The sequence below is a fragment of the Drosophila sechellia genome, chromosome 2L, assembly GCF_004382195.2.
Source record: "Drosophila sechellia strain sech25 chromosome 2L, ASM438219v1, whole genome shotgun sequence".
NCBI lineage: Eukaryota > Metazoa > Arthropoda > Insecta > Diptera > Drosophilidae > Drosophila > Drosophila sechellia.
In genome coordinates, this window is record NC_045949.1 from 20115941 (window position 1) to 20142091 (window position 26151).

The 26151-nt window shown below is 43.4% G+C and overlaps 3 protein-coding genes across 3 annotated transcripts in view; 1 reads left to right on the plus strand and 2 right to left on the minus strand.

Moving 5' to 3' along the window:
• Nucleotides 1–26151, plus strand: part of LOC6618162 (protein spalten) — a 49527-nt gene that overhangs the window by 13533 nt on the left and 9843 nt on the right. Inside the window, exon 3 of the mRNA XM_002042406.2 lies at nucleotides 19510–19565. The gene's annotated coding sequence lies outside the window, so the exon portion shown is untranslated. The remainder of the gene's footprint in view (nucleotides 1–19509; nucleotides 19566–26151) is intronic.
• On the minus strand, nucleotides 12442–13371 carry LOC116801439 (uncharacterized protein K02A2.6-like). The gene has a single exon (XM_032721002.1). It carries the CDS (start codon nucleotides 13343–13345, stop codon nucleotides 12488–12490), a length of 858 nt encoding a protein of 285 aa, XP_032576893.1. The 5' UTR covers nucleotides 13346–13371; the 3' UTR covers nucleotides 12442–12487.
• On the minus strand, nucleotides 24389–24853 carry LOC6618161. Its single transcript, XM_002042405.2, is given in 3 exon segments — nucleotides 24389–24465; nucleotides 24468–24633; nucleotides 24635–24853. Coding segments are annotated over 3 exon segments (462 nt in total).

Here is a 26151-nt window from a genome sequence, read left to right on the forward strand (position 1 = left end):
AAAAAAATCCACCAAAAAGCTAAATGCACTTTTTATTTCCTCGGCTATTTTTGCAAAATTTAATTACCAGCATACCTTAGTATTACTTTTGCAGCAAATGTCAAAAGTTTCGTAATTCAATTGACGTTCCTCGTCCCAGGCGGAAGTTGAAATTTCAATCAGCTGGGGCACAAAACGAAAATAATCTGCAATAAAAATGTTTTCCTTTAATAAAAATTCAATTTCCTTCAAGCGACACATGTTGCCGAGTTGGGAACAGGAAGCAGGACTAGGGATAGCAGAATCGCTTGGGCGGGGAAAATGGTGGAAAGCGAGCCTGAAGCTTGATCCAGCTGTCTGCCGGATGCAGTTAGGTAAAGGCATCGCAACGCATCAGCCGACCTCAGAACGAGAGACGGGCCACCAGGACTAATACTATGCTGTACGACCAACCCCGGGGCATCCACCAAGTCCCACCTACCACCTACTGTCCCCCCTCCACCTACTTTCCCGAGGAAGGTCCTTTGGCGCGGGGAGAACGCGACTAGAAATGTCTTTCAATTTATAATGACAAAGTCGTGTGAGTCCTCCCACGGCTCACTCCTCCGCCATCCGGGTCTTGTCTGTTGCATTCGCAATTCCGCATTGGATACGGAAATACCACGCACAGTGGTGTTCTCTGTTTCTAAATTTATTAGTTTTGAGTGGTCTCATATAACTGAAAAGTTATTCGATTGCTGAAAAGTTATATTTTAAAGATATAAGAGAAATCTATCTCTTTGTTTCATAGAAACATCGAAATTTACTGGGCTTCCTAAGAAAATACCTTAAAAATCGTTGTAGTTATTTATAAAATTTAAATCTACTTTTAATCAATGGGTTGTAACCACAGTGCCGCAATAGCTATAATGTTGCTCACAGTCCCTTACCATCCCATCCTCCTCCTTATGCCATCGTGGCTGAGCTCACCGACTTTGCGGAAATGCGGCTCACATTTTGCCATCGGAGATCGAGAAGCAGCCAGGAGGTCCTGGGCAAAGGCAGTGGCAATGGCAGATGCTGCGTCGACGACGGCGAGGGGATCCAGGCCAACAGACACATCGATGATTGCACATGGCTTAAAGACCCAACGGAGCCAGTTACCCGGCCACTCCCACTGCCACTCCCACTCCGCCCCCGCATCATTTCCTCGCATTAAAAATACAACGTCGGCAGATACATCAATTGAAAATGAGGCAAGGAAAGGCATCGCATCACAGCGGCAAAGGCGAGTCGCATCTGCGGCGGACAGCAAAGAACAGGAATCGGAAATCGGGCGAAGGGCTGAGATACGGACGACTGGGGACATGGGGCTAAGGGATGGTTGCTCCTGCTTCCCGGCCAGGTTGGCTGCCCAGTGGCTGGGGAGATGTGGGGCCAAACTGGGCCAGTGTTTGTCTGGGCATGACAGCAACTAAGCTGCAGCTGAGCAGGATTCGATGCCTCGAACGCTTCTGTTGCTCCAGCAGACTCTTAAGTTTTCAATTTGCTAGATTAAGTCAGGGTTGCATAAAATACATAGTGATAAAGTTAGCAGGTATTTGAGATATCGGAGCTACGCTTATTATTACTAGCAGAGACGTGATCGAGAAACATGCTAAGGCATCCAAGTTTGGGTTGCAGAAGGGGTAATTTAAGTGAGCCAGTGTACAAAATGATCCGCCATAAATTGTAGAAGCTTCCCATAACTCTTCAGTTACGTCATTTAACAAATTTCACAATTTCTGGGCAATCATGAGGCATTTTCCCATCCCGGCCCATCCAATCCGTCGTTGCGATAACTCAATTCGTGGCGCAAATTTGCTGAGACTGCAGATTGTCTGCAGGGTGCTCCATCTATGGCAGCATCTGTCAGCCGGGGACAGCTTGGCCATATGTCTCGGCCATACATCACGTACACATAGTATCTGTGTGTGCTGGCCACACCCCCTGCGAAAGTAAACAGAAAGCGCTATTTTCATTTGCTTAATCGCTCGGAGAGATTGGAGAAGAAGAATAAGGTCCAATCACCCGAGCCCTAATACGCTTAGGCTGCTCATAATCACGCTTCAGCTATTCGAGATGGATTGGCGGAAATCGGGGGAGGCCGACGGCTCTGAGGAAAGCCCCCCAGATAGTTCGCCCCATTGTTCTTATCGCATTATTAGATTTCTATTTGCTTTGGGGCTAAGACTGCAAGAGGTTCATCCGTTGGTCTCTGCCGCATTTCCCACTGGCTTATTTATAAGCGCTATTTGTCTTAGCGTCCCGCCAAACTAATAACTTTTCCGTTGTCTCTCCATCGCGCGATTTTCCTTTTTCCTCCGGCTTTTCTTTTATCTTCCTCCGCTGCACTTGACGCTTGGCCAGCCCTGCACTTGAAAAACAATTCGATGGGTTGTAATTGAATTTGTGGGAATTTTGCAATGAGAATAGCATTGATACCTTAGAAAAGGTTTAACAATAATATTTAGTTATGTACTGTACTGCTGCTAACCCTTCAAAGCTGCCCACCCAACCACTAAACTTGTGCAAGTGTAGTCAAGGATATCCACTTACCTCTGCCTCGTCGGCAACTCCTTTTGGGATACTTCCTGGACTTTATCGGGCGGCCACTTCCGCTCCACGTACACAAATCACACGTCCCTTGGAGTCCGGCACTGGCTTCCGGCTATTTAAATTGACATCCTGTTGCAGGTGACTGCTTCCCGGCTTCCTGCCGCCACCTAGCCCCCAATTCAATTTGCAAAATCGTTAACACATTTAGTCAATAAGCCCTGGTCGGTGCTCTTGAGACGCTAGTGCCCTCTGTGGGGATTATTATTCATTTTTATGTAATTATCTGCCTACACCAGAGCCCAGGGAACCCCAAAGGACAAGTAGGAAGCAAAGAGGATTCTTCTTTGTCCCTGCTACGGCTGTATGAACATCAAACGAGGAGGAGCCTGTGATTTTCTGCACACAAAATTATCTTTAACTGGCATTGGATAAAAGCATCCTGTTGTCCAGGTCCTGGTAATGGCCATGAAATATGGCCGCAACGTGTAAGCTCCTGTAGTTACACTTCGGAGCAGTTACTTCAAGTTCAGTAGGGACTTGGCGGCGAATGAGTATAGTTAACTGGGGAGTACAGTGGAGATACCACGGATTTGTATTCATTCTCTACACCGAAATACAAGTAATCTGATTTGATAATCTTAAGATTCAAAGTGCATTTTAAAGTAAAAAAAAAACCATTCCCATGTAGGTACACATTTAAACTGCACTTTTTCAATGCCCAGCTCGTTCTCCCTTGTCAAAACACGTATCAGGACGAGGTCCTTTTTAGTGCCACTGTTCGGGTTTCATCATCAGGAGCAGCTGCAGCATCAAAAAAAAAGGCGAACCATTTAAGTTTATGTGCCCAGTGTGCTGGTGTGTGCGTACGCTCCTCTCGATCCTTGTGTGTGCGTGTGTTAGTTTCATAATGTAACCGGATGTGCCAACACAATGCTCGCACATCCGCTTGCCAGACAACAGGACAACAGCTGTCACACACACACACACACACATGCCGGGGCAGAGGCACACACCAGTTAAATGCCGCTGCGCTTTTGTTTGCACATCTTAAGGGATCGAAAAGGAGCAGGGCCATTCCCATTCCCATTCCCATACCCGCCTTTGTCCTAGGCCAGCACTTGACAGCAACGGGCGCATTATTAGAAGCAGCAGAGCATATAATAGGGGCATTTCATAACAAGGAGGCGTGAGTCCACACAAACAAACCCGGCCAAAGCCCGAGCTACAGGCTCTGACATAATTATTAACTGCATGGACGTAAGTAAATATGAGGCGACCAAATGGACAGCGATAACGAGGCCATTGTATGTTTATGCCAGTGTGAGTGCCCCTGAGTTAGTGTTGGTGCTGAGTGGGGAAAAGTGGCAAAGGAAAATGGAAAAGCGAACACAGAACGACGAGCGGCGAGCGGAAAAGCCCATACATTTAGCAGACATGTCACGTGCCGAGCTCATCATTTATGTTTTAGTTTTGGGCGCGCCTGACAAAACTTAATTGATTAAAAATAATATTCCAGCTGCTTTTGCCTTGCGGAAGAAAAGCCAAGACTACATGAAGCGCATTTTGATGAGCCGCATAATTATTAACGAAGGCATAAGGGAAACACAATTGTTTTTTTTTTGTTTAGATTACTCTTCAGGTACAAGAGTTTGTGTTAAGTGTAATCCTTTAAAAGCCTTGCAAAGTCGAAACTCAAGCTTTAAATATGCCCACTGCATAAAGTTACCAATTCATTCGAGAGTTCGAATCAGCTAATTGATAAACAATTTACAATCAAACAAGTCTTTAAATTTGATGCACATTAAAGTTAGGTAACTTTAATATAATCAGCGTACTTTTTAGCCTCCTCTCGCTTTTCCCGATTTCTTGTCGCTTGTTACTTATCAGCTACAGTTTTTAATTTACTCTACATTTTTTGCGCTTCCGCGCTGCTGCTAATTATAAACTTTTTAAGTGGCTTATTGGGACGGCTGCGGTTGCCTGGGACGCGTCGCGTATCCGCAGTGGTGTACGCCCACTGCCGGCGGCAAGTCATCAAGTGCTCTTCAACTTTTTACTTCGCCAAGATGTTGCCGTCGAGTCCTTTTCACCCGAGGCTGGGGAAAATGTATTATTTAAGGCGAGTAGTTCCGCTTTGAGTATGCACACAGCGCCGTTTATGTGCATTGATAATGAGTAGGCCACCCGTTTTTTATGCTATTTAAGCTGGCATAAAAGTTTGATTAATGTTTGCACAGCCCGCGAATTCATACGAGCTTCCTCCGCTTATGCATATGTCTGTTCGGCTCGTCGTAAAATGGCATTAAAAGCATAAATACACCAGTCGGCACCAGCGACTTTTAACAGCCAACTCATAAATATAAAATCATACATAAATGCGCAACGAAAATCACATCACTTCCCGAGGGTGGCGGAAAAGTGTGGATTTCCCGAGCTCGACCTTGCACTTTCAGCGGACATAGTTGATGTGATGGATCACAATTCGATTTTTAGTAGACATTAAGCTGGATCGCGTGCCACGCCCTACGCCCACCTCCCACCAAGCGGAAACACTTCTCACCTACGCCAGGAGGTAAAAAATGATAGAAAATCTGGGGGAAATTCGACACGAAAAGCAAACATGAAGGGAGCATGGACAAGAACATCTGCCAATGGGGTGCGTCAACGGAAATTTATGGTGATAGATGAGGAAAACATCTTCCCTATGCAACAAGCTGCCAAATTGTTACAACGTCAGCAAACTTTGGGATATAAATGCTGCTAGCAGAAGCTCCTTAAACGTGTATCAATAAATGAATTGACTTTGCCATAAAACATTTCATATTCCATGCTCCGTGTTCCGTGTTCCATCACCCGGAATTGCATCACCAAAAGAAATGGCAGTGGGTTGTAAATATTTAATATGCTTTTTGCATGTAGCCCATGATAAAGTGCGTGGCGTTGGGCAGATTAATCATATCCCTGGGGACCCAGGACCTGGAACCTAGCACACCTAGTTGCAGCTGCTCTGGCTCCAGCACCGAAAAAACCCATTGTTCTAGCTTGCTCTTTCATTTTGTTGTTTCTGCACATTATCAGCATAAATTCAAATAAAAACGAGAGTGGATGCTGTCTGTCGTCTGTGCAGCTAAATAAATGATGTTATAACAGAGCGAGAGCAGCGCAGACTGACAGGACACACAGGTCCTGGGGCCTGCCACCCAATCGCGTACACTCCGCCCTCCCCAGATAACCAGCTTTTTTGTTCGCTTCAACTTTGGCCATTTTTCTTGCGCCCCAAAAGTTGACAACAGGCAGAGCGAAGGACTAAGCCAGGACACGTATTCCAAGGGGCAGCAGCTGTCAGCCGAGACCCAGGACAAAATGATGGAGCTCATCAACATCAGTCGGCGGGATGTATGTGCACGTATACATGCCCCCATGCCCAAGATGGGCGCCTGGAACTGCCGATGGTCTTAGGCAAATGGAGCAACAAAATGGCCGCCGAAGGATGAAGACGCGTGCCTGGCCAAATCCCGAGGCGTGATTGATTAATATTATTCTCGGCTAATCTAACTTAAATGGGCCGCAGAGCAGGAGGCGGCGAATATTACCTATTCAGCAACTTCCTCGTCCTTTTCCAAATGTGCGTGAGTGCCTCTCGTTGACTACGTTCCATACATAATAAACACGCGGCGTGTTAAGTGCCAAGCAAAAAAGCAAAAAAAAAAGAAAAAAGAATATTCGAAAAATATATGTGTACTTATTTTGGAGCATTTCATCTCGTATTTATATGCACGAAAGGCAGGCACTGGAGTAACCTTGTTATGCGGAAATTTGTTATGCATAAAGCAAGGCTGAAGAACAGGAGGCTCCAACTTTTCTTTGTCAGCTGAGGGACACAATTCGAATGGTGACGTGGAACATAAGTGATGTCCTGGCAGCCACTGAAGTCCCTTTCAGTTGCTTATGATTTTTTCGCACAATAAACTTAATTAATCAAATGAGGGCTCCGCAAATGGCCGCTGACAGCATTTGTCCCGAGGCAGTGAGCCCCACTGATTGCGCACTTCAATCAATAAATGAAGCTCGTTATTAATTAATGCAAAAATGATGGCACAAAGGCCACAACAGTTGAGCCAACTTTCAGATGCGAATTGAACAACTGTCAGCAACATGTTGCTGCCGCCTTTCTCCACCCGGAAAACCCTGAAAACTACCGCTTTTCCGCCTTGGAGGCCGGCGCTTGACAGTTGGCTCATTTATTTCTGCAATTTTCCACCTGGCCAGCAGCAACGGCAGCAGTTGAGTTGTTGACTTAATTAAAATTATAAATGATTTTCGGTTTCTATACAGCCGAGGGTCAGTCAAATTAATTAAACTTTAACGGGGTGCATAATGAATGCCTATAACAGCAGAGGAATGGTCTGATCCAACGCATGGAATGACGTCTGAAGACGTCCAATTAATAATGATTGATGTAAGATTGAGCAATATGATGTAAGGCACCTGACACCAACTAAAAGCCGTTTTAAATCTCTACAAATAATATATATAGAGTATATACCATGGTACGAGGCATCTCAGTACATTTCTCATTTTGTTTACCACAATTTCGATTGCCAAATATTGTCTATGAGCTCTTGGCCAAGGAAATGGAATTGCTTTGCAACTGGTTGCCAAGAATTTTTCAATTATTTTTGCGCTCCGCCTCAAAGGAGGCGTGTCTGCCAGGGCCAAGTTATGATTCGTCTTCTTCGATCCCGCCCCGATGCTCAGCCCCTTTTGGCCATAATTATTGTTTGCACTTGCCGGATGCAAAGTTTTTCATTAGTGCGCGACAAACAAAAAGGAGGAAATAATAATAAAGAAATGAAAATCGCACAAAGTTGAAAATCGCTGGTGAAAAGGGGCGGGTTGTCCGACTGCGGGACGAATTTGCAAACGTGCCAGTGGCATGCTTCATTGGCTTGTGCATTATTTGTGCAACCTGGGTTGCATCGTAAAAAATGCAGGAGCAGCAGGCTGCCGCTGCAGCTGGGTCCTTTTGGCCGAGCACACGGCGCAGAGGGCAAAGGGCAAAGGGCACGGATGGCGATGATGGCGACGTGGGCGAGGAGTGGGGCTTTTGGGCGTGCCGACACGGACATGCGAGAACAAGCCACAGTATTTATGGTCCTGTGGCTGCCGGGGACAGCGACGAGTAATGTGCACCCCGCCTGCTCCTGCTCCTGCTCCTCTTCCTGTTCCTGCTGGGCGTCGTCTGGCCATAAAACACAATCAAGCGTAAAAATACAGGGCGGGCACTTAACCCGGCCAACACCATCGCCAAGACCCACACCACGACATCCACGACACGTCAACGGTTTTTACCTTTTATGTGCAGGGTACTCGAAAAGGTCGCCGGGTATATTATATCCCGGAATATATATGGGGCCAACTACAGTTAAGAATGTGATGGCGACATAAAGGCAACCAACCAGCCAGAAGGCCACTAAAGATGCTATGCAGGTGTTTAAAATACGCAGGTACATCTTATTTGCACTATTCTGTATGTTTATTATCAAGCTGTTTAGCGAAAACATCTCTTGATAGAAATAAATTTAGAATATTGGCTTTCAGCATAACAGCTTCAATTCGTATTTATATAAACTTACAACTCTTAGAAAGGAAATATAAATACAAGGGCCAATAGTATTTATTTAAAGGATGTGCTTGCTTCCATCCATATTTTATGCAAATCTGAGATGCATCGCATAGCACCTCTGGGCACACGTGGACTACTATTATTGCAGAGTACCTTTGGGCTGGCTACCCGAAGGTGTTGTATACTTTGTGATCCAGTGGCTGCTGCTCCTTGGTATTTAAATATTTTAAAATGTTTGCTTAGCGCTCGGTGGCAGTCCTGCTGCTTTTGTCGCTTATTTACTTATGCCCGTGTTGGCACTGCGTATTAAAATTGCATGATTTTAATTGCACAGCTTGCAGGAGCGATGGCAACATCATTTCAGCGTTTCTGCAACGACTGCATTTAATGTTGCGCGTACGCAACGTGGTCGCTGTACATAATGTTTGCGCTTGTAATTGAAAGGGCGGAAGAGATAGTAATGTTCACGACCACGCCCCCCGCCACAGCCACGCCCTCCCGCACATATATCAGGCAGTAAATCCATAGTTTCCCATGCCCCATTTTCTGGTTAAATATTATTTTTGCCACTAGCCGCACTGCACAGTGCGCTCACATCCATTCCCGCTCCATTACATCCGCAGCCACATCCGCAGCCGCATCCGCATCCGCGTCCTTTCATTCGCCGTTCTCATTTCGCCAGTTGTTTATTTATTTGTTTTCTCTGAATGCAGCTGCTGTGCCGACTTTGTTGTTTTTGCGGTGCAGTTTCTTATTTCACGGAATGAAAAGCTAAACAGCAAAACGCATTGTCTGCACGTAATGATCGAAATCGGGGGAATGAGGATGTTTATGTCCTTAAAGTCCTTACACATCAGTAAACTCGAGCCCAAGTGAGATCCTAAACATTACTTTTTGAGTCCACGAACAGAAATGCATTGCCTTTCTCAGTGTATGATGCTCTTAATATTATAAGAACCAAATCTCTACCGTTTAATCACTTGCTTTGTTTAATTGCACTAGCAAAAATACTATTTTCCCCCAACAACAGTACACTCTACAATGAGGAAAAACCTTTAAATTCGCGCCTATAACTAACATTTAAAATACCATTGGACATTTTCCAGTTGTTTAAGCACTCTAAACCACACTTAATTATGCGGATTATTTTATCTATGGCTCGCTTTTCGACTGTTTCCAAAACATTAGTTAGCGAAATGCACTCCACACACTGGCTGCTTATTTAATAAGCAATTTAATGATATTTATTTTTATTTGAGCGAAAACAGCTTTCGCTTGAGGCGCCGAAAATTCCCGAACATTTCGTTTAATGAAATAACAAACAAGATGCACTAACAGCATCAAAACAGCAAACAAATAAACGGGGAAAATATAGAAAGTGGAGGAAAGCGCGCTAATGGCAACTTTAATGCTTCGGGGCTGCGACTATATACATATATATACATACATTTATTTTGGGGCTGGGGAGATCTGTGGGCATAAGGATGCGCATAATGTGCAAAGTTTGCGACGCAAACTAATTTCAAAGTAATTACGTAGCACAAAAGTGTTGATATTAGACTGCAGGAAAGGGGGCAGAGCGAGCTGAGCTGCAAAAACAACATGACAAAATGTCGTCAGCAGACTACAGAAAGCCCCAAAAAAAATACAACTTGCCAGCCAAACAGCTGCACAAATGCGATGAGTTTACACCAGCATCAGCCCCCTGGGCCGCACTGGACTCCACGCCCCCGCCCCAACCAACGTGGCACGAATGCGCCACGTCAGCGCGGCATCATCAAGTCCTTTACCGACTTTCTGGCGCTCGGAACAAGACCCAAAAAATGCAATAAAATAGGGAAAACTTCTTAGGCGGGAGCGCCGCCAAAGCTTTTGACTTTAATACGCGGTCGGGGAGAAATTAAACTTGGTATCTGGCTTCATTGGAGGTCCCCAGGCGATATCCTAAGTAGCCTCATTTTCCCCCGAAGCCGAACAATTTTCTTTTTATTTGTGTAATACTTTACAATTTCACAAAGTAAACGAAAATGGCGAAATATGAGGGCAGTTTGGGGAGCAAGCAGCCGCTTGCATTCAAAGAAATGTTTATTCCTTAAAATCCTTAATTCCGCAAATGTTTATTCCCTAAAAAAAATGATAAAAAATTGATAATTCATTAAAACAAAATTATTATTCTTTTGACTAGCAAGCTGGTATAACTTTCTCAATGGCCGCCGACTTCCTGGTTACCTCATGAATCAGCTCGAATTATTTTAGAGTGTATATAGGGCTAGAGGCAGTGTAGGCAACTGGACGAGTTTTCCCAAAAGGCGCCAACAGGAAGACGAAACTCAGTAGCAAAACACACAGATACACACACTCAAAACAAACTCGGCGGAAACGGAAGCTGGCAAAACAAGGAACGCCGGGCGACAAAAACAAAAGGAAAAGCAGGGGAGTGGAAAAGCTGCAGCTGCAAAACAAAAGCACGAGCTCCGGGAAATTTCGCTCGAAAGCGGCTAGAAACTAGAAAAAATAAACGCGGCAGTAGAAGCTAAAACAAAAACAGAAAAAGAAAAGTGGAGAAATTTCAGTTCTAGATCACTCTAAAAACAAAGACTCAATCTAAATAATATGCGAAATAAAATTAGCTTTTTTTTCATTCTGCCATTGGAAAAATAGTTTAATACAGTCTTCAACATATAATTTAAATTTTATGACAAGGCAGCCAAAAATTAAGTGCAAAAGACTTTTAAAAGTCCCCGAATATCGTAAGTTGAGAGATGCGCACTTTCCCGAATATCGTAACAATCATTTAAAAGTCGAGGTAATTACTTGCGTTTTATCTTTCGCAAATTATTACCGCACTTAGTGGCCAGGCAGCCGGAGAAGCCGTTCCGATTATTTAGGATGCGTCCCAGTTTGGCTTTTGAGCCCTGAACTCTCGAAGTGGGCCACTATATAGTGGAAACAGCTCGGCCATTCTGGGCACGTTCATAAACGGGCATTTTATGTCCTGGAAGGACAGCTGTTGCCGCTCGCCCGGCTGGCCATAATGAAAATATTTACAAGATGAAAACTTGTTTCGCCTGTGTGTGCGAGGCATAAAATTAGCATTTTTATGCACACACACACACACATAGCACACAATTAGAAACAGTTGCAGCCCAGTGTCTTCGGGCCATGCCAAGGATGCCCATCCTTTTCACTGGCTTATGCTGCAAAATGGCCAGCAGCATAAAGTGAACTTTAATGGCGACCAGGTAGGTTTGTAAGTTTGTTAGCTCACATTTACATGGGCATTAAATGGCTCCAGGACCAGACATTTCCTGCCACCGATGCTGCTCCTCGTCGATTTGTTTTCGGTCATTACATGCCAAAAAAGGGGGCAAAAAACGTGGAAACGACTGGAGCAGGGCGGTCCAAGTCGGCTGCCCCTCCAGTTTTTAATGGCTTCGCAGGACGAACACTTGGAGTGTCGTTACGGCTGGCGATAAAATCCAGAACGGGGCGTGGTCGGCGCCGGATGCTGGGTTACGGGCTTGTCTGACTGACTGACCATTGGCCATTGCCTGCAATTAAACCCACACCAGGTCCTCCTCCGGCTCCTCCGTCTCCTCCGCCTCCTGCAGCGAATGTGCCCGCCCAGCTGGTGTGTTAATTGAGGTAAACTACGCCATTTTTATACCCGCTCCCCCTTTTCGCCTTTCGCCCCGCCTCAAATAGGTTTATTGGGAAATTTATTTGTTTAATTGCATTATTTTTTGTTCCCTCGCCGCTGAGGCAAAAAAATGAGAGAGCACGCCATTAAATTGTTTTTATGGCGCACTGGCATAAGCTGGAAATTTATCGCTCTTGTTTGGCAAACGGAGCGGACTCGAACGAAAAGCTTAATAAAATTAAAAAAAAAAAATTTTATCACAATTAAATTGGAATATTTTGCTAGCAGCTTAAATTAAATTTTTGCAAATTTCCGTTCCGCATTCTGGGTGGAAAATGTTACCGATGAGCCTGCTCGGTTTTATTGTTGGATTCATAGAAGATACAATGGTTATATATAATATATGTAAGATTGTTTATTATTATTAATTTAATTATTAGTTTAATTCTAAATGCGGTAATTATATAAAGTATTCTTAGTTTGTGACCGAACGACTGCTGCTGAGAACTCGACTGACTGCTACGCTGACTTCCACCCCACTCCACTGCTGCCTTGCGATCGTTCCTTCGATGACTGATTGTCGATAACTTCCATTTCCGACAATCATGTTGCTGCTCAACAGCGCTGCCAACCGGGTTGTTGCCAGCCTTCAGCCTTACTCCATGTTACATTCGGCCCTCCTGATCATCATCATCCGACCCGGATGACAATAGGTCTGCATTTTCGGCTATGTACTTCCACAACTTCATGTTGTCACAGCTGGTGGATGTGACATTGGGTCCTTCGACGTTTGCTGCTTTTTTAACGTCATATCTGCCATTGTCTTTGACTCCTGTGACTTCGTATGGACCTAAATACCCGCTTGCCATCTTGCGGCCAGCTACAAATTGGGTCCTTTTAATTGCAACCAGATCACCTGCTTTGTATTTGTATTCAGCTCGGCGCTTTTTGTCGTAATTGCGCTTGTAGTCCTTCTGCGCCTGCTCGATGTTGCGTTTTACCAGCTGTCTCATCTCATAGCGGTCCTCGTTGAATTGACAGACCACTTCTTCTTGGAGCAGTTCCAGTAACCGATCCTCAACTCGGGTGTACATCTTGGTGCCAAACATGACCTCAAATGGTGACAGCTTCAGTGATGAATGCACGTGACAGTTGATCGCCTTTTGTACCTCAGGCACATATTTGTACCACTTCGACGGTTCGTCTGAAGACAGCTTTGATATTATTGCCAAAATTAAACGATTTACTCGTTCTATCTGGCCGTTGCCTCTGGCCACTCCAGTAGTTGTGCAGACGTGTTCCACGTTATGGCTGCTCATAAATTGTTCGAACGCACCACTCGTAAAGGCCGTTCCTTTGTCGCTAACAATTCGCTTAGGGAAACCAAAAATGTTTGACCAGTCGGTCAGCCTCTTGACCACTTCTTCCTGTCCGGTTGATTTGGTTGGGAATAACCAGACAAACTTTGAAAACGCATCGACTGTTGCCAGAATGTATTTATACTGTTTGGCCGATGAATCCATTGGCCCCAAATGATCGATGTGTAGTGTGTGCAACGGTGCGTCTCCTTTATCTATGCAATTTAGATATCCCTCCTGCTTTCCCAACTTTTTGCTCCCTCTCCATTAGTGCAGGGACAACCAGTAGTTCATTGCCATTGACCATACTATACAACAGGCCACCTTTTAGCTTGTAGGGTTGGAATAGACGATCTTTTAGAATTTCCAGGATTGCTCTAATTGAATCATCGTTCTGCTGCGACTTTTTAATACGTGCTGTCAACTCGGATGTTATCATCATGCATGCTTGGGGATGGCGGCTTAAAAAATCAACGTGTCTCATTCTTTCTCCTGCACGATGTTCGGGTTGAAAATTAAAATCCTGCATATAGAGAATCCATGGGCCAACTTCTCTTGGGACGTCTGCTTTTTTTGTTGTCTGTTTAAATGCGACACAGTCCGTGACGAGCTTGAAAGGGACTCCCAATAAATAGTGTCTGAACTTTTTCAGAGCTAAGTATGCGGCTTTTACTTCAAGGTAGTAACTATGACGATTTGATTCGGCTTTTGTAGTTTTTCTGCTCCAAAAGCAGACTGGGTGAAAACTGCCTTCGAACTTCTGCAATAAAACGGCTCCTAACCCGTCCTTAGAGGCATCTGTATGAAGTTCGGTTTCTGCTTCTCGTGAGTAGATCCTCAATACTGGTTCGTTTACCAGAATCTCTTTCAGCTTATTCACCGACTGCTGCTCTACTGGTCCAATGTTGAAAATGGCATCTTTTTTTAATAGGTCCGTCAGTGGTCTCGCAATTTGGGCGTATCCAGGTATGAATTTTCTGAAGAATCCTGTGAGACCCAGAAATCCTTGAACGGCTTTTACATTCTGAGGTGTTCCAAAGGAATTCACTGCTGATGTTTTCTCTTTTCCAGGGCATATTTGTCCACCTTCGATAATATGTCCCAGGAAATGAATTCGCCTCTGCATAAAGTTGCACTTCTTCCATTTTATTTTTAGACCAAATTCTGCAGCTCTCTTAAGTACCATTTCCGTCTTTTCCATGCATTCTTCTGGGGTAGCGGCATATACAATTATGTCATCCATATATAGCTGCATTATATTGGAATTAATTAGTTCTTGAAAAATAAATTGAACGAACCGTATAAACGCTGCTGGGGAATTCTTAAAACCAAAGGGCGCTTTGTTAAACTCGAATAAGCCTTCTCGGGTAACAAATGCTGTGTACGGCTTGCTGGCTTCTTCTACGGCCACATGAAAAAATCCGTTCTGTAAGTCCATGGTTGTAAACCATTTGGCACTCTGCAGTTTTTCAAGCACCTCCTCCATTATGGGTACCGGAAAACAATCCATCAGAACCATGGTGTTCAATTTTCTATAGTCCACGCAAACGCGTAGGGTACCATCCTTTTTCTTGACAACGACTATGCGACTGGCAACATTTGATGTAGATTTACGGACGATTGACTGCTCGACCCATTCCTCTACCTGCTTCTTTACAGCTATAGCTTCTTCTTCAGATAGTCGGGTGTGTCCATGGCGAAAGGGTTTAATCACGCCATCAGGAATAATTTTGAGTTCGACTGGACATTGCTTTATCTGCTTGGGTGGTGTTTCGTATGTTCTCTCTATCATGCGTTCAACGTCTTCTCGGTATTGTGGTGCAACTGTAAAAGAAGATTCTTCACAAATATTAAACATTTGGGAATACTCAACCGCTTGTTTTTTATCTGCTTCCAGGTCAAGAAAAGTATAGCCTTCTGCACTACAGATAAGACGAAACTTGCTGATAAAATCGTGTCCCACTATTCCATCGCAACTGAATTTAGAATCGTGGACGACTAAAACGTTGTGGCTTGCTTCCACCTGGTCGGTCTTGATTAATGCTCTGAAGCATCCAATCGGCTGTGTTGAGGCATTTCCCAAACCTCGCAATACTGTTGCAGTGCGGTTTAAATCAACATCTTTCATCTTCTTGAATATAGCTTCTTTAATTATGGTCACATCTGATCCTGTGTCCACCAGACAGTTGATGATAATCCCATTTATGATTACTGGCTTTGTTCGTGCACTATCAACGTGAATGCGCATGCTGTTTACTTTTTCCGGACACTTGCTTGAGATATGGCCCTCTTGATTACAGCTGAAACATTTGGTAGGAAGTGTACAATCCTTTCGTTTGTGTTCCCTCGAACCACAGTTGAAGCAGTGATCTGCTTTTACACCTTGTGTAATTTGCTTTGGTTTTGGTTGAATATTCGGCTTGTCAACAATATTCAGACTCTCGTAGATTTCGAATTCTTGCTTTAATTCCTTAAGAGTTTTACAACGGAGCATAGCACCCTTATACTCCTTTTTAATGTCGAGGCCGTTTACGATATGAGTTATCAAAGCAACTGTTTCAACTTCACCTAAGGCTGCTATTTTCTTCATTTGTAACAAATAGTCGTGTAGAGTCTCCTCCCTCTTCTTCTTCCTGTCTTGCAACTTTTTGTGAATAACGGCGCTATTATAGCTGCCTGAAAATTCTTCAATTAGTAACTCTTTGAGTTCAGTGTATCCACTGACACATTCAGATTCTAAGAAAAGTTCTGCTGATCCAATCATCTTACTTCTGGCTTGAACATATTTTTGTTTCTCCGAAAGTTCATATGCCTCGGCATTTTTCTCAAAAATTTCAAACCATTTTTTAATAGGAATTGATTTGCCATCACAGTCACTTACAACTTTTTCAAATTTTTCTGCAGCGATAATTACTTGCCCCTCTTGTTTAGATTTTGCCAACATGCTCTGGGTTAGAGTATTCATCATTTGTTCAAATTTCTCTTCGACTTTAGCACTAGCGTCTTTATTCTGCTTCTTTGCCTCTGCTTCTCCTACAGGCGCCAACTTTTGATCTTCTTCGTTCATTTTTTCTTTTCTGCTTTCGTCCTCGCTTTCGTTCTCTAGAATTGCTTGTATTTGGTCGGTGTTAAGTTTTTTATTTGTAGGTGTTGTACGTGTGAACATTCCGCGACAAGGCACTAACACCAGCAAACAACGACAATGTTCTAACGGCGCGACGGTAGTCGATTTTGCAGACGGCGCCACCGGTTAAAAGACAAATTTTGATTTTCGTTAGAAACGAATTTCACCACCTTTGCAATTTAATTGTTTTAAATTCCACAACAGCAAAACGACTTGAGTCTGTATGAGTTCAACCGATTTTTTCAACTTTCAATGCAGTAAACGTAGCCATAACTTTACAACTTTAAAGACTAAATCCACGCACACGACAATTTCAACTTTATCAGTTCTCTCTAGCAGCTTTCCCGACTTTTACCGACTTGTGTTCAAACAAAATCTGTACAACTGATTTTTCCAACTTTAAATGCAATAGATATAGCCACAACTTTACAACTTTTAAAGACTATATCCACGCACACAACAATGTCTTTTTTCTTTAAACAACTGCACCTTCATATAACCGATTTAGGACTGGACGAGCCCCCATGTAAGATTGTTTATTATTATTAATTTAATTATTAGTTTAATTCTAAATGCGGTAATTATATAAAGTATTCTTAGTTTGTGACCGAACGACTGCTGCTGAGAACTCGACTGACTGCTACGCTGACTTCCACCCCACTCCACTGCTGCCTTGCGATCGTTCCTTCGATGACTGATTGTCGATAACTTCCATTTCCGACAATCATGTTGCTGCTCAACAGCGCTGCCAACCGGGTTGTTGCCAGCCTTCAGCCTTACTCCATGTTACATATATAATTACATATTTCTTCCCATAATGAAAAACAATCTTTAGCCCAACTTTGGGATCTAATCTAGTCCGCACCAAATGTATCTGCAAGTTCTTTTGAGACTAGTTCGAACTCAGGTAATCCCTACATCAGCTCTCGTTTGAGCAGATTTTCGATTTGAAAAGCCAATCGGATGCGGAGTTCCAAAGCCCAGAAGACAGTGAACGATTGGATAGGCGGCTGGCTCAAGCATTTAAGCCTAATTTGAGGGAGGGCCGGGCGCTCAAAAGAGGACAGTCTGGTAGTCAGGCAGGCAGGTCCTGGCAATTACAGTTAAGGCAATTTTCGCAACGTGTCGCTGCCTGGAAACCCCACTCCTGGCCCACTCTAATCACCTACCAACTGCAACCGGCTTTTGTGCTGCTTTTGATCCTTTTTCAGCCTGTGCAGCATCCTGTTGATGGCCTCGTTAGTTGCGACTTACAACGAGCCGCAATACAATGAAATCGGCACACACAGCCACACATCCGCACGGCTGCCATAAAAACGAATGTCCTGGCAAAAAATACCAGAAATAGAAAACACAAAAAGCTACTAAACGAAAAAAGGAGGCCAACCAAATGTCATTTACATTTAAAGCACACGTTCAAGACGAACTCCCCCCCCCCAAAAACCTTTGTCTTCTGGCCAGGCCCAAAAATAAATTGGAAAGTTTTCGCAGCGCAAAACTTTGCCAATTTAATTAAAGCGAAGCGACTTAGTGGATCGGGCCAAGTCGCCACACCTTTCACTCTGAACTTTGGTGTCCTTTATGGCCGCAAATTCCAGCGAACAATGTTGCAGTCGCGCGGGAAATGGGGGTGGGAGGAAGGGATTTTCCGGGAAAATCGGGGTAAAACGCGGATGGTAAAGGACATGCAACTGGTTGCACTCTGCACCCTTGCACCCGTCAACATTTTATGGACCATTCAAAAGCGCTACAAAAATGAATCACAAGCGATAACAGTTAAGGCGAAAACTTGCAGTTTCCTTGATTACAGACAAGTTGCTTTTCCAGGGGCGAGATTTTGTGGGTGGAGTCGATTACTCATCCTTGTGACAAGCCAGCGATAGAGGCGACTGATTTCATACCCTTATTCAACTTTACAGTCCATGTAGAATTTAGTGATGATATCTTCTCCCACGTACATTATTTCCTAAATGCTCTCTTAATTACAAATAGGATACATTTTACACCTCTGACTCTCATTTCTGCCCATTTAACTGTTCTAGACAAGGACTAGGAGTTGGAAAGAGTCTCAGACAACGCAAAGTGATTCGTATACAGGATTCAAATCTTAACTGTCATTAGTGCCAACGCAAAACTGTCAGCCAGAGCACTCGGAAGCGTTTAAGTGCACTTGAGTGGATTTTAATGGACTCAAACGGAGCGTGGGCGTTGGGAAAGTGGGCGTGGCGCAGCACTCTACACTCTTGGGACTCTAATCAAGCCTTTTGTCTCAGTTTGAGAGCATAATGCGGAGCAGGAAGCTCCACCACTCCATCTGTTCCTCAATCATGTTTTCGACTTGAGCCTCTGCACAGAGAGAAAATGATTAAGCCTTCGGTAAACACACCAAAAACTGGCATCTGTGTCAGTTAAGTCAAGTCAGATCGCATCTTCTTGAGAGCTAGCTATTGAAGTTAGTGAGCAAAGACAACACTAGCATGGATTTTCTAACCGTGTATCTAAACAGTTGGCTCAAATGAAATGCACAGCATAGCATGGCGTACAGTGGTCGCCCATTTCATGGACCATTTAATAAGCAAAACATTTGCTAATTAGCCACCGAGTGGCCGCCATCGGCAATTGAAGCTCTGATGCGTGACTTAACCAGTGAGCTTCTCTCCGGGCCATTATGCGAATCCTATGCAAATAACCAGGACCTCAAGAGCTACGGCGGCGGTGGATGGGAAATCTGGGGCTGGGAAGGTGTAACAATGGATGGGAAACTTGTAACTGGGCCAGGATTTCTTGCTACAAATGCGCCCATTCAACAACAATCTGAACTGAACCGAACTCGAGTCGACTCGCACTTCTATGGCCTACTTCATTAATATTTATACAAAGCGGCAGAAGTTCTGAGTACCCTGCCAAATGGATTTTGCCTTTGAATCCGCATTGTTCGAAATGAGCCGGGGGATTTGGGGATGTTTGCTGTTAACTTTCGGATTCGTTTCGGCCGTAATTGAACTATAAATGCGCCGAGTCGCACATTTATTTGCTTGTTTATTCGGTTATTATACGACTGCTGGCTGGGCGCACGGAAAACAGGCAGGCAAATTAAATGCTAAATTGTAAATCAAACAAATAAATCAGCTGCAGTTAAGCCAGTGTTTATGTTGCATTTGAATGTGGAAACTGATTTTCATTATGGTCATTCTTCTATTCGCAGAGTCCTTTAACCAATGCGGTCAAGTGAATCTGAGTACTTCAAATTTTGCATAACGGGTAAGTTGACAGTAAACCACCACGAAATATCAAATGCAGAATATCGCTTATATCGCCCATAAATACACAAAGGACATTGAGGCAGCCCTTCCACTCGGCTGCACTTGTCTCCGGATTGAATTTATGTTTCGCCAGTGGAAATGGAAATGCAATTAAGGCCTGCTTTTAAGAAACATTTCCTTTTCGGCCAGCTTGCCATCTGTAGCTTGTAGTTTGCAACTGCATTTGGCATCGTTAGAATAAACAAACTTGCGAATCAGCCGGGCGGAAAATTAATTTGAAAATGTGAGAGGTGCCATGTGGGCAAATCAGTTTGTCAGGATCAATCAAAATTAATATTCCTAGGGCTGCTTTGTAGTGGTTTGGCATTCCATTTGAACTAATACAGCTATGCCATCTGGTTTGGGCCAAATGTGACATTGCACCTCGTAGCGGTATACCTCCGCATGTCCTGGCTGGAAGAAAGGACTTTCAATCAGATGACACTTCTTTTCCTGTGCAGCTCCGCCAAAAATGAAGTTAAAGCCCTTTTTATGGGGCCAACGTGCTGTTGGTTTTGTGCATGTTGTTCGCGTGGCCGTGTTATCCTTTGGATGTTTGCCTCGGGCTGCTGATGCAGCTATCCTTTCGACGATCCTCCGGTTGTTTTATTTGCCGCACATCTTTGTTGACTGAGTGCAAGAGTGTAGCTATCGGGAACGATGTCCGCGCGAGGAATTTAATTTGGCTGCAAATTGCTGGCAGGAAACATTGTTGGCCCGGGAAATTTGTTTACGTTCTGAGCACTTTTTAAATTAATTTGTCAGTTGGCATGAGTTCTTTAAGGCACACACACTCGGCTGAAGAAATATTTACTTTTGACTACAGCCTGGGTCTGCTTTAAATTAAGAGCGGTGTGCACTGTAAAATATGAACAATAGCTCGAGAGCCTGCATATGCCGCATGGAATCCTTTATTCTAATCCGCATGGGCGGCTTGACTTTTCTCCACATTTCCATGGCTGTTTGTTCAAGGATGTCCTTTGCCATGTTCGTGCTTGTGTGACCGTAAAAAGGACATTCACATCTGCATATATGCATGAGAAATTTGCCAAAATTTTGCAACTAACCATGGCAAATGGAAGAATGCTAGTAACGAATCAAGTCAAATAAGAGATCATCCGATTACATGGAAAAGAGGAGCACAGGACAGTTGGCCTTAATTGTATTAGAAAACGCACTGAAATGCCGTATGCAAATAGCAATATTTTACCAGTTTGAAAGGAAAGGAGCCGCCGGCCAGTCACTTTTCGTTGTGATCCTTTGAGCTGCACACATCCTTAGCAGGAAAAAGTGGTCATGCATATTGCATAATAAACAAGCCGGCACCCATGCATTTATTTATTTCAATGCGCAAACAAAGCCAGATTTTTCACAAAACCAAAAACCGAAAACATAAAACAGCAAATACTGAATAAGCCGAAATGACGGACGAACTGGCTCAAGTAAAAGATACATTGGCCAGATACATTGGCAACAAGACAACTGCACTGGCATATGCTCAGATTTCCTGTAACTTGGTTTTTGCTATTTGCATACAAAGCATTCGACTTTTGTTCTAGATGACAAATAAAATAAACGATATACACATGTTCGGCCATCTGTGGCTTGTGTCGGTCCATCCGACACATACAGATTCAGATACTGGGACACTGAGTTCTCTACGTGACTGCGACACGACCAATTAGTGTTGGCCGGTCCACGGACCGCCTGCTGCTGCCCGGCATCCTGGAAATCCTCTTCCTGGAACACGGCTCTCGGCAAATTAAAGACTTAAAGCCCGTGCAAATCCCCCTCTCCACGGAGGCCGTCTGTAATTCAAAGCAGGCATTGAATTCAACACCTTTTATGAAGAGCCCGGCGCATGCACATGCATACAAAATTCAAAGGACGAGAAGGAGTCCTGCCATTGTAGCAGTGTGCTTGTTATTTGATGACTATTTTAAGGACACTTTGCCGGCGTCGTTTTGCGCAAGTGCCAGTGCTCAAAGTGCTAAAAAAGACCTGAAAGTGATGCTGGCACATAGAGAATAAAATGATAAGCATAGTGCAGTAAGCCGAGTACGAAAATTTGATGAACAACTGAGGATAATAAGCAAAGAAGTAGGGAACACTGAAACCATCGTTAAAACTAGGGAAAGCATCCAAATATTGAAAGGAAGCAAGTATCTAAAAACAGAATTCTGTATTTAAAACATAAATTTGGACTATACTTCGACTATGTAGAAATGAGTTAATTTACATTTTATATTATGCCGTTTGCGAATTTACAACCACCCAGTGTTGCCTTCACCTTTTTTTCGTTCGTCTGGAACCCCAAATCATAACCAAGAATCAGATTAATTCGCCAGCTCGGCTTCAATCAACGTCCTTGTGCGGAGCGAGGCAAATAAAATTTGCCAGCAGAAAACTGGAATGACAGCGACAGACTTCAAAGTGAATGAAAATCGTAAGAAAACCCGATGGGGAACTTCACAAAATGTGGAGGAGAGCGGGCAGGCTAACAAGTAAACAACCATTATGCACTCCACATAAACGTTGGGTTCTGTGGAAAGTGGAAAGTACGATGCTATCGAGAGGGTAAATGGCACTTGGGCAGCATAAACACATTTTACGGGCCCACTCGCCAAACCACCCAACACCCACCCTGCAACACAGCGAGAAAAATAAACAATTTCATAAGATATGCGGAAAAGGGAAGAGCAGCGTTGGAAAATATCTGAATATATATCTGCGGGACCGGGAACGGGGACAGGGAAAAGGGACAAGGACAACCGCAGGAGAAAAGCGGAAAATGCAAAACAAACACAAAATTCTCAGATGGCACCAAAAAGGAAAAGAAGGCGACCCAGGCGACGAGACACTTTGCCGCCAACGCAAATAAACCCCGGAAAATGGGCGGGGGGAAACCAGAGGTGGACTCCGGGAACAGTACTGGTCACCAAGGATAACGTAGAGTATCCAGAACAAAGTGAAGTGAATTATTTTCATATATATCAAAGGCTAGAACAAAATTACCTGCAGTACTTCTTATATATGTTCTTATCAAATCAAATGGGTTAACAAAGCATTCCTAAGAATCTTAATAAAGTATTTCTTAAAAAAAAATAGCTTAAAAGGAATGTAGATTGTTCAAAGTAAAAAAGTTCATTTAAAATGTTACCCTTTAAAAATGTAAAATATTTAAAAATATTACGCATATAAAAATGGCAGTATGTTACAGGCAAAGTGGTTATGCATAATGGAGGACGAGAATAAAGCCAAATACAACTAGAAATTGCCAAATTTTCATCTCTGGCAAGAAAAGTGAGGGAAAGAAAGGGGCGGCGGAGGAGGAACAGGCGGAAAAGACAGGAAACCAGGGGCGACAAGCAGAAATGGCGACATCGTTGGCCACTCAGCAGCGTTTGGCACTTGAAGCAAATGACAGTGTGGCCGGCAAGGACATCGTAAGGACAATGCTAAAGAGCACAGCGAGGGCAGGAACAAAACTCAGAAATAAGCGAGGGCAAACACACACATAAATATTTCAATTTTTATTCGCAAATTTCACTTATGCATACATGTGTGGCGTTTATGTGCGTAGAGTAAATATGAAATATTGAGCGGGCATAAAATTAAATCCCCACTCAAACATACAAAGATAAAGGATGTCGGAGTGGACCAGTTGGCATAACAAACTGCTGATAAAGAGAAAAGCCCGCTCGCGAACGGGAAAACATAAAAAATGGGGCGTGGAATGGGGAAAACATCTACGGGCCGAACGGTCATAAACAAATGGAAACTCTGTGCCAGCGATGGCCCCAAAATTGTGGAAATAAATGTTCTGTTTTCGGGCTTTTTCAGATCAGTTTGCTGGCAATCTTACATAAATGTGCTCCAAAAATATATTGTAGCGTATGCAAAATGAATGGGGCTTCGACTTATGTATCCCCCATTCTTTTCCATCTACATCCAGCAACAAATTCGACTTGGACTTGTTAAATTTCCTTGAATTTTATATTTTTAGGGGCTACTTCCAGCGTTTCTTTCATAATTTAGAATTCTTAGAAGAATATTTACTTATTTATCAAATTAGCAAGAGATTAAATTCGCATAATCTACCGACTGTTCTACTCATTTATTCGTGGTCAACAATTTTCGTCATTCGAATCATGCCACGCCCCCTCGTCGCGGCCACGCCCACTAATATGGCATGCATTGGCTATGCAACTCCCCTGTCAATCGAGTGACAGCCACCCAGCCATTTGGAATTTCTTTCCCTTTGTTATTCAGCTCCTGTGAGGGAGGAGCCCCACGGCACAAAACTTACTTCCTTATCAATGGAGGAGCCACATACATATATACATATGTACACTTACTGGGGAAAATCCATGGAGAGATTGGCAGTGAGACATTTGCATGTGTATTTGCTTGTTGGCTGGTTGGGGTTTTGTTGCAACGTTGACATTTACGCAACATGTCCCTGTTGCATGTTTGCAATTTGCATTTGCAAATAGTTGCCAAAACGAACATCAAATGCGGCTTGACAGAGGGGCGGGATGTCGAGGGGAGGGGGAGGTCTATGTGGGGGTGTCCCAACACTCTGAAAAACATGGCATTGCAGCTAGATAAATATAAATATTTATGTAGGAAATGTGATACTTCATTACGATCCAATTTTCAGATATGTGCCCATAAATTCCAAAAAGTGCGAAAATATTTTTTTAAAAATTCACAGATGTACGAAACGTCTCGTTAGCATCGCTTTAAAATTAAAAAAAAAATGTCCCAACTGTACTGCCATTATTCTGACTTTTCCGAACGAAAGTTGGTAAATATGCATGCAAATTTCGCCCGTTCTCGCTTTTTTGCTGCCTGGAGTTAGCATTCGAGGGGGTGGCATGGGCGGTGATTTTGGCCGCAGTTTTAGTTACAGTTTTCGGTTTCGGTTTCATGTTTGCCATGTTGCGGCAGCTCGTGTTGCCTGCTTTTGTTGTTTGCCTCTTGGCATGCATTTTGATAGTTTCAGCTGGCGTTTTCCCCCGGCCCCGTACTTGTAGTTTGCATCTTCATAAATGCAGATACAATATGCGAGTGTGGCTCTTTGTATCTCAGCTGGTGTGCGGATGTGCTGTGGATTGGAATATTGGCCATATTGATAACCACACAACGTCGGCAGCTAACTGGTCTAGTTGGGGATAACATCAATATTCTATTCTGGCCAGGAGCCTTATTCATTTGAATCCCATCTCGAGCGTTAATTTGCATTCTCGAAATGCCACAAGGCTCCACAGCCTGTTCCACTCCTTTTTTGAGGTATTAGCATATTGGAATTTGATCTGTGTGCGTTAGTTTGTTTGCTCGTCAATTAAAGCGTACATTCCCAGGCCTATATTCCATTTTCCATTTTTCAGCTGGGATTGCAGGATGATTTGGCTTTGAATGCCATTAGAAATTCAGTATGGCTATGATTCGAAAAAGGAGACTTGAAGCAGATGTAGATGAAAGCAATTAGCTGTGCATGGTTTGTGCTCACCTTTGGTAAAAAGTGAGCTATTGAAATGGCCTAAACAGAAGGCAGGTGCTTAAAACCTATTAATATACTATTTTGAAGCAATTACACGGAATTGCGTTTCCAATTAGGCAAATACTGTGCCTCAGACAGGATTAATAGAAGCCGTTCTTGACTGTTTTTCAACAACTTTCGAGGTTGAAAACACTTTACCTAACTGGGCTCATTCAAAAGTGCTGACGCACGAGACCAAAATCATCGCAAACTTTGCTAAAAATAAACTGAAGCTTTTCATTGCTGGGATAAGTGTTCTCGGAAAATCTTCAACTAGGAAGAGCAATTAAAAAACTGTTGGCTTCATTCTGGCAAATCACTTAAAATTATTAACAAACTTCGGCTCCGGCAGCCTGGCCTAAAAGCTGGCCAAATAAAGTTGCCATTTTCAATCTGCTGGCATGACCAAACAGAAAAGAACTTCAAGGAAATCCCACACACACTCGTCCAGATAAGAAAATCAGGCGACTGGGATTCAGGAGGGGATGGGTAAGTGCAAATCAGGAAAAAGTGCGTCAAGCAAGTTTTCCCCACGTTTTCCTTCCCTCCTTCTGCTGACTTAACAACATACAAATGATGAAAATGAATGACTACATCGTCGGAGCAGTGAATGAATGAATGAATGAGTGAGTACATGAATAAATGCATGAACTGGTGTTTGCATGTGGAACGCGATGCTGAAAGCAGCTTACTCACGTTTGTGTAATCAGTGTGAAACCAGCACAAGTCAAAGAAAAAGGAAAAGCTCTGGGCAAAGAAAAACGCGAGGAGCTAGAAAAAGGTCTTTCGAATACAATATACCCATTAAGGGACTTACATATAGCCGTTTAACTAATGTATTTACCTAGCTTATTTAATTTATAAAATAGATCAGAATATTCGGAATTTTCAGCCTATGAAAATGAACAAGACTCACCTTGGAAGCAAGTTCTATATCAAATGCAAGGTACCTTATAGATTAAGCTATCCAAATAAGAGGTATTGATAAAGGACGAAGCCC

Coding starts and splice junctions, on each gene's coding strand:
- LOC116801439 (XM_032721002.1), bottom strand. CDS start 13,345: ATGGATTCATCGGCCAAACAGTATAAATACATTCTGGCAACAGTCGAT.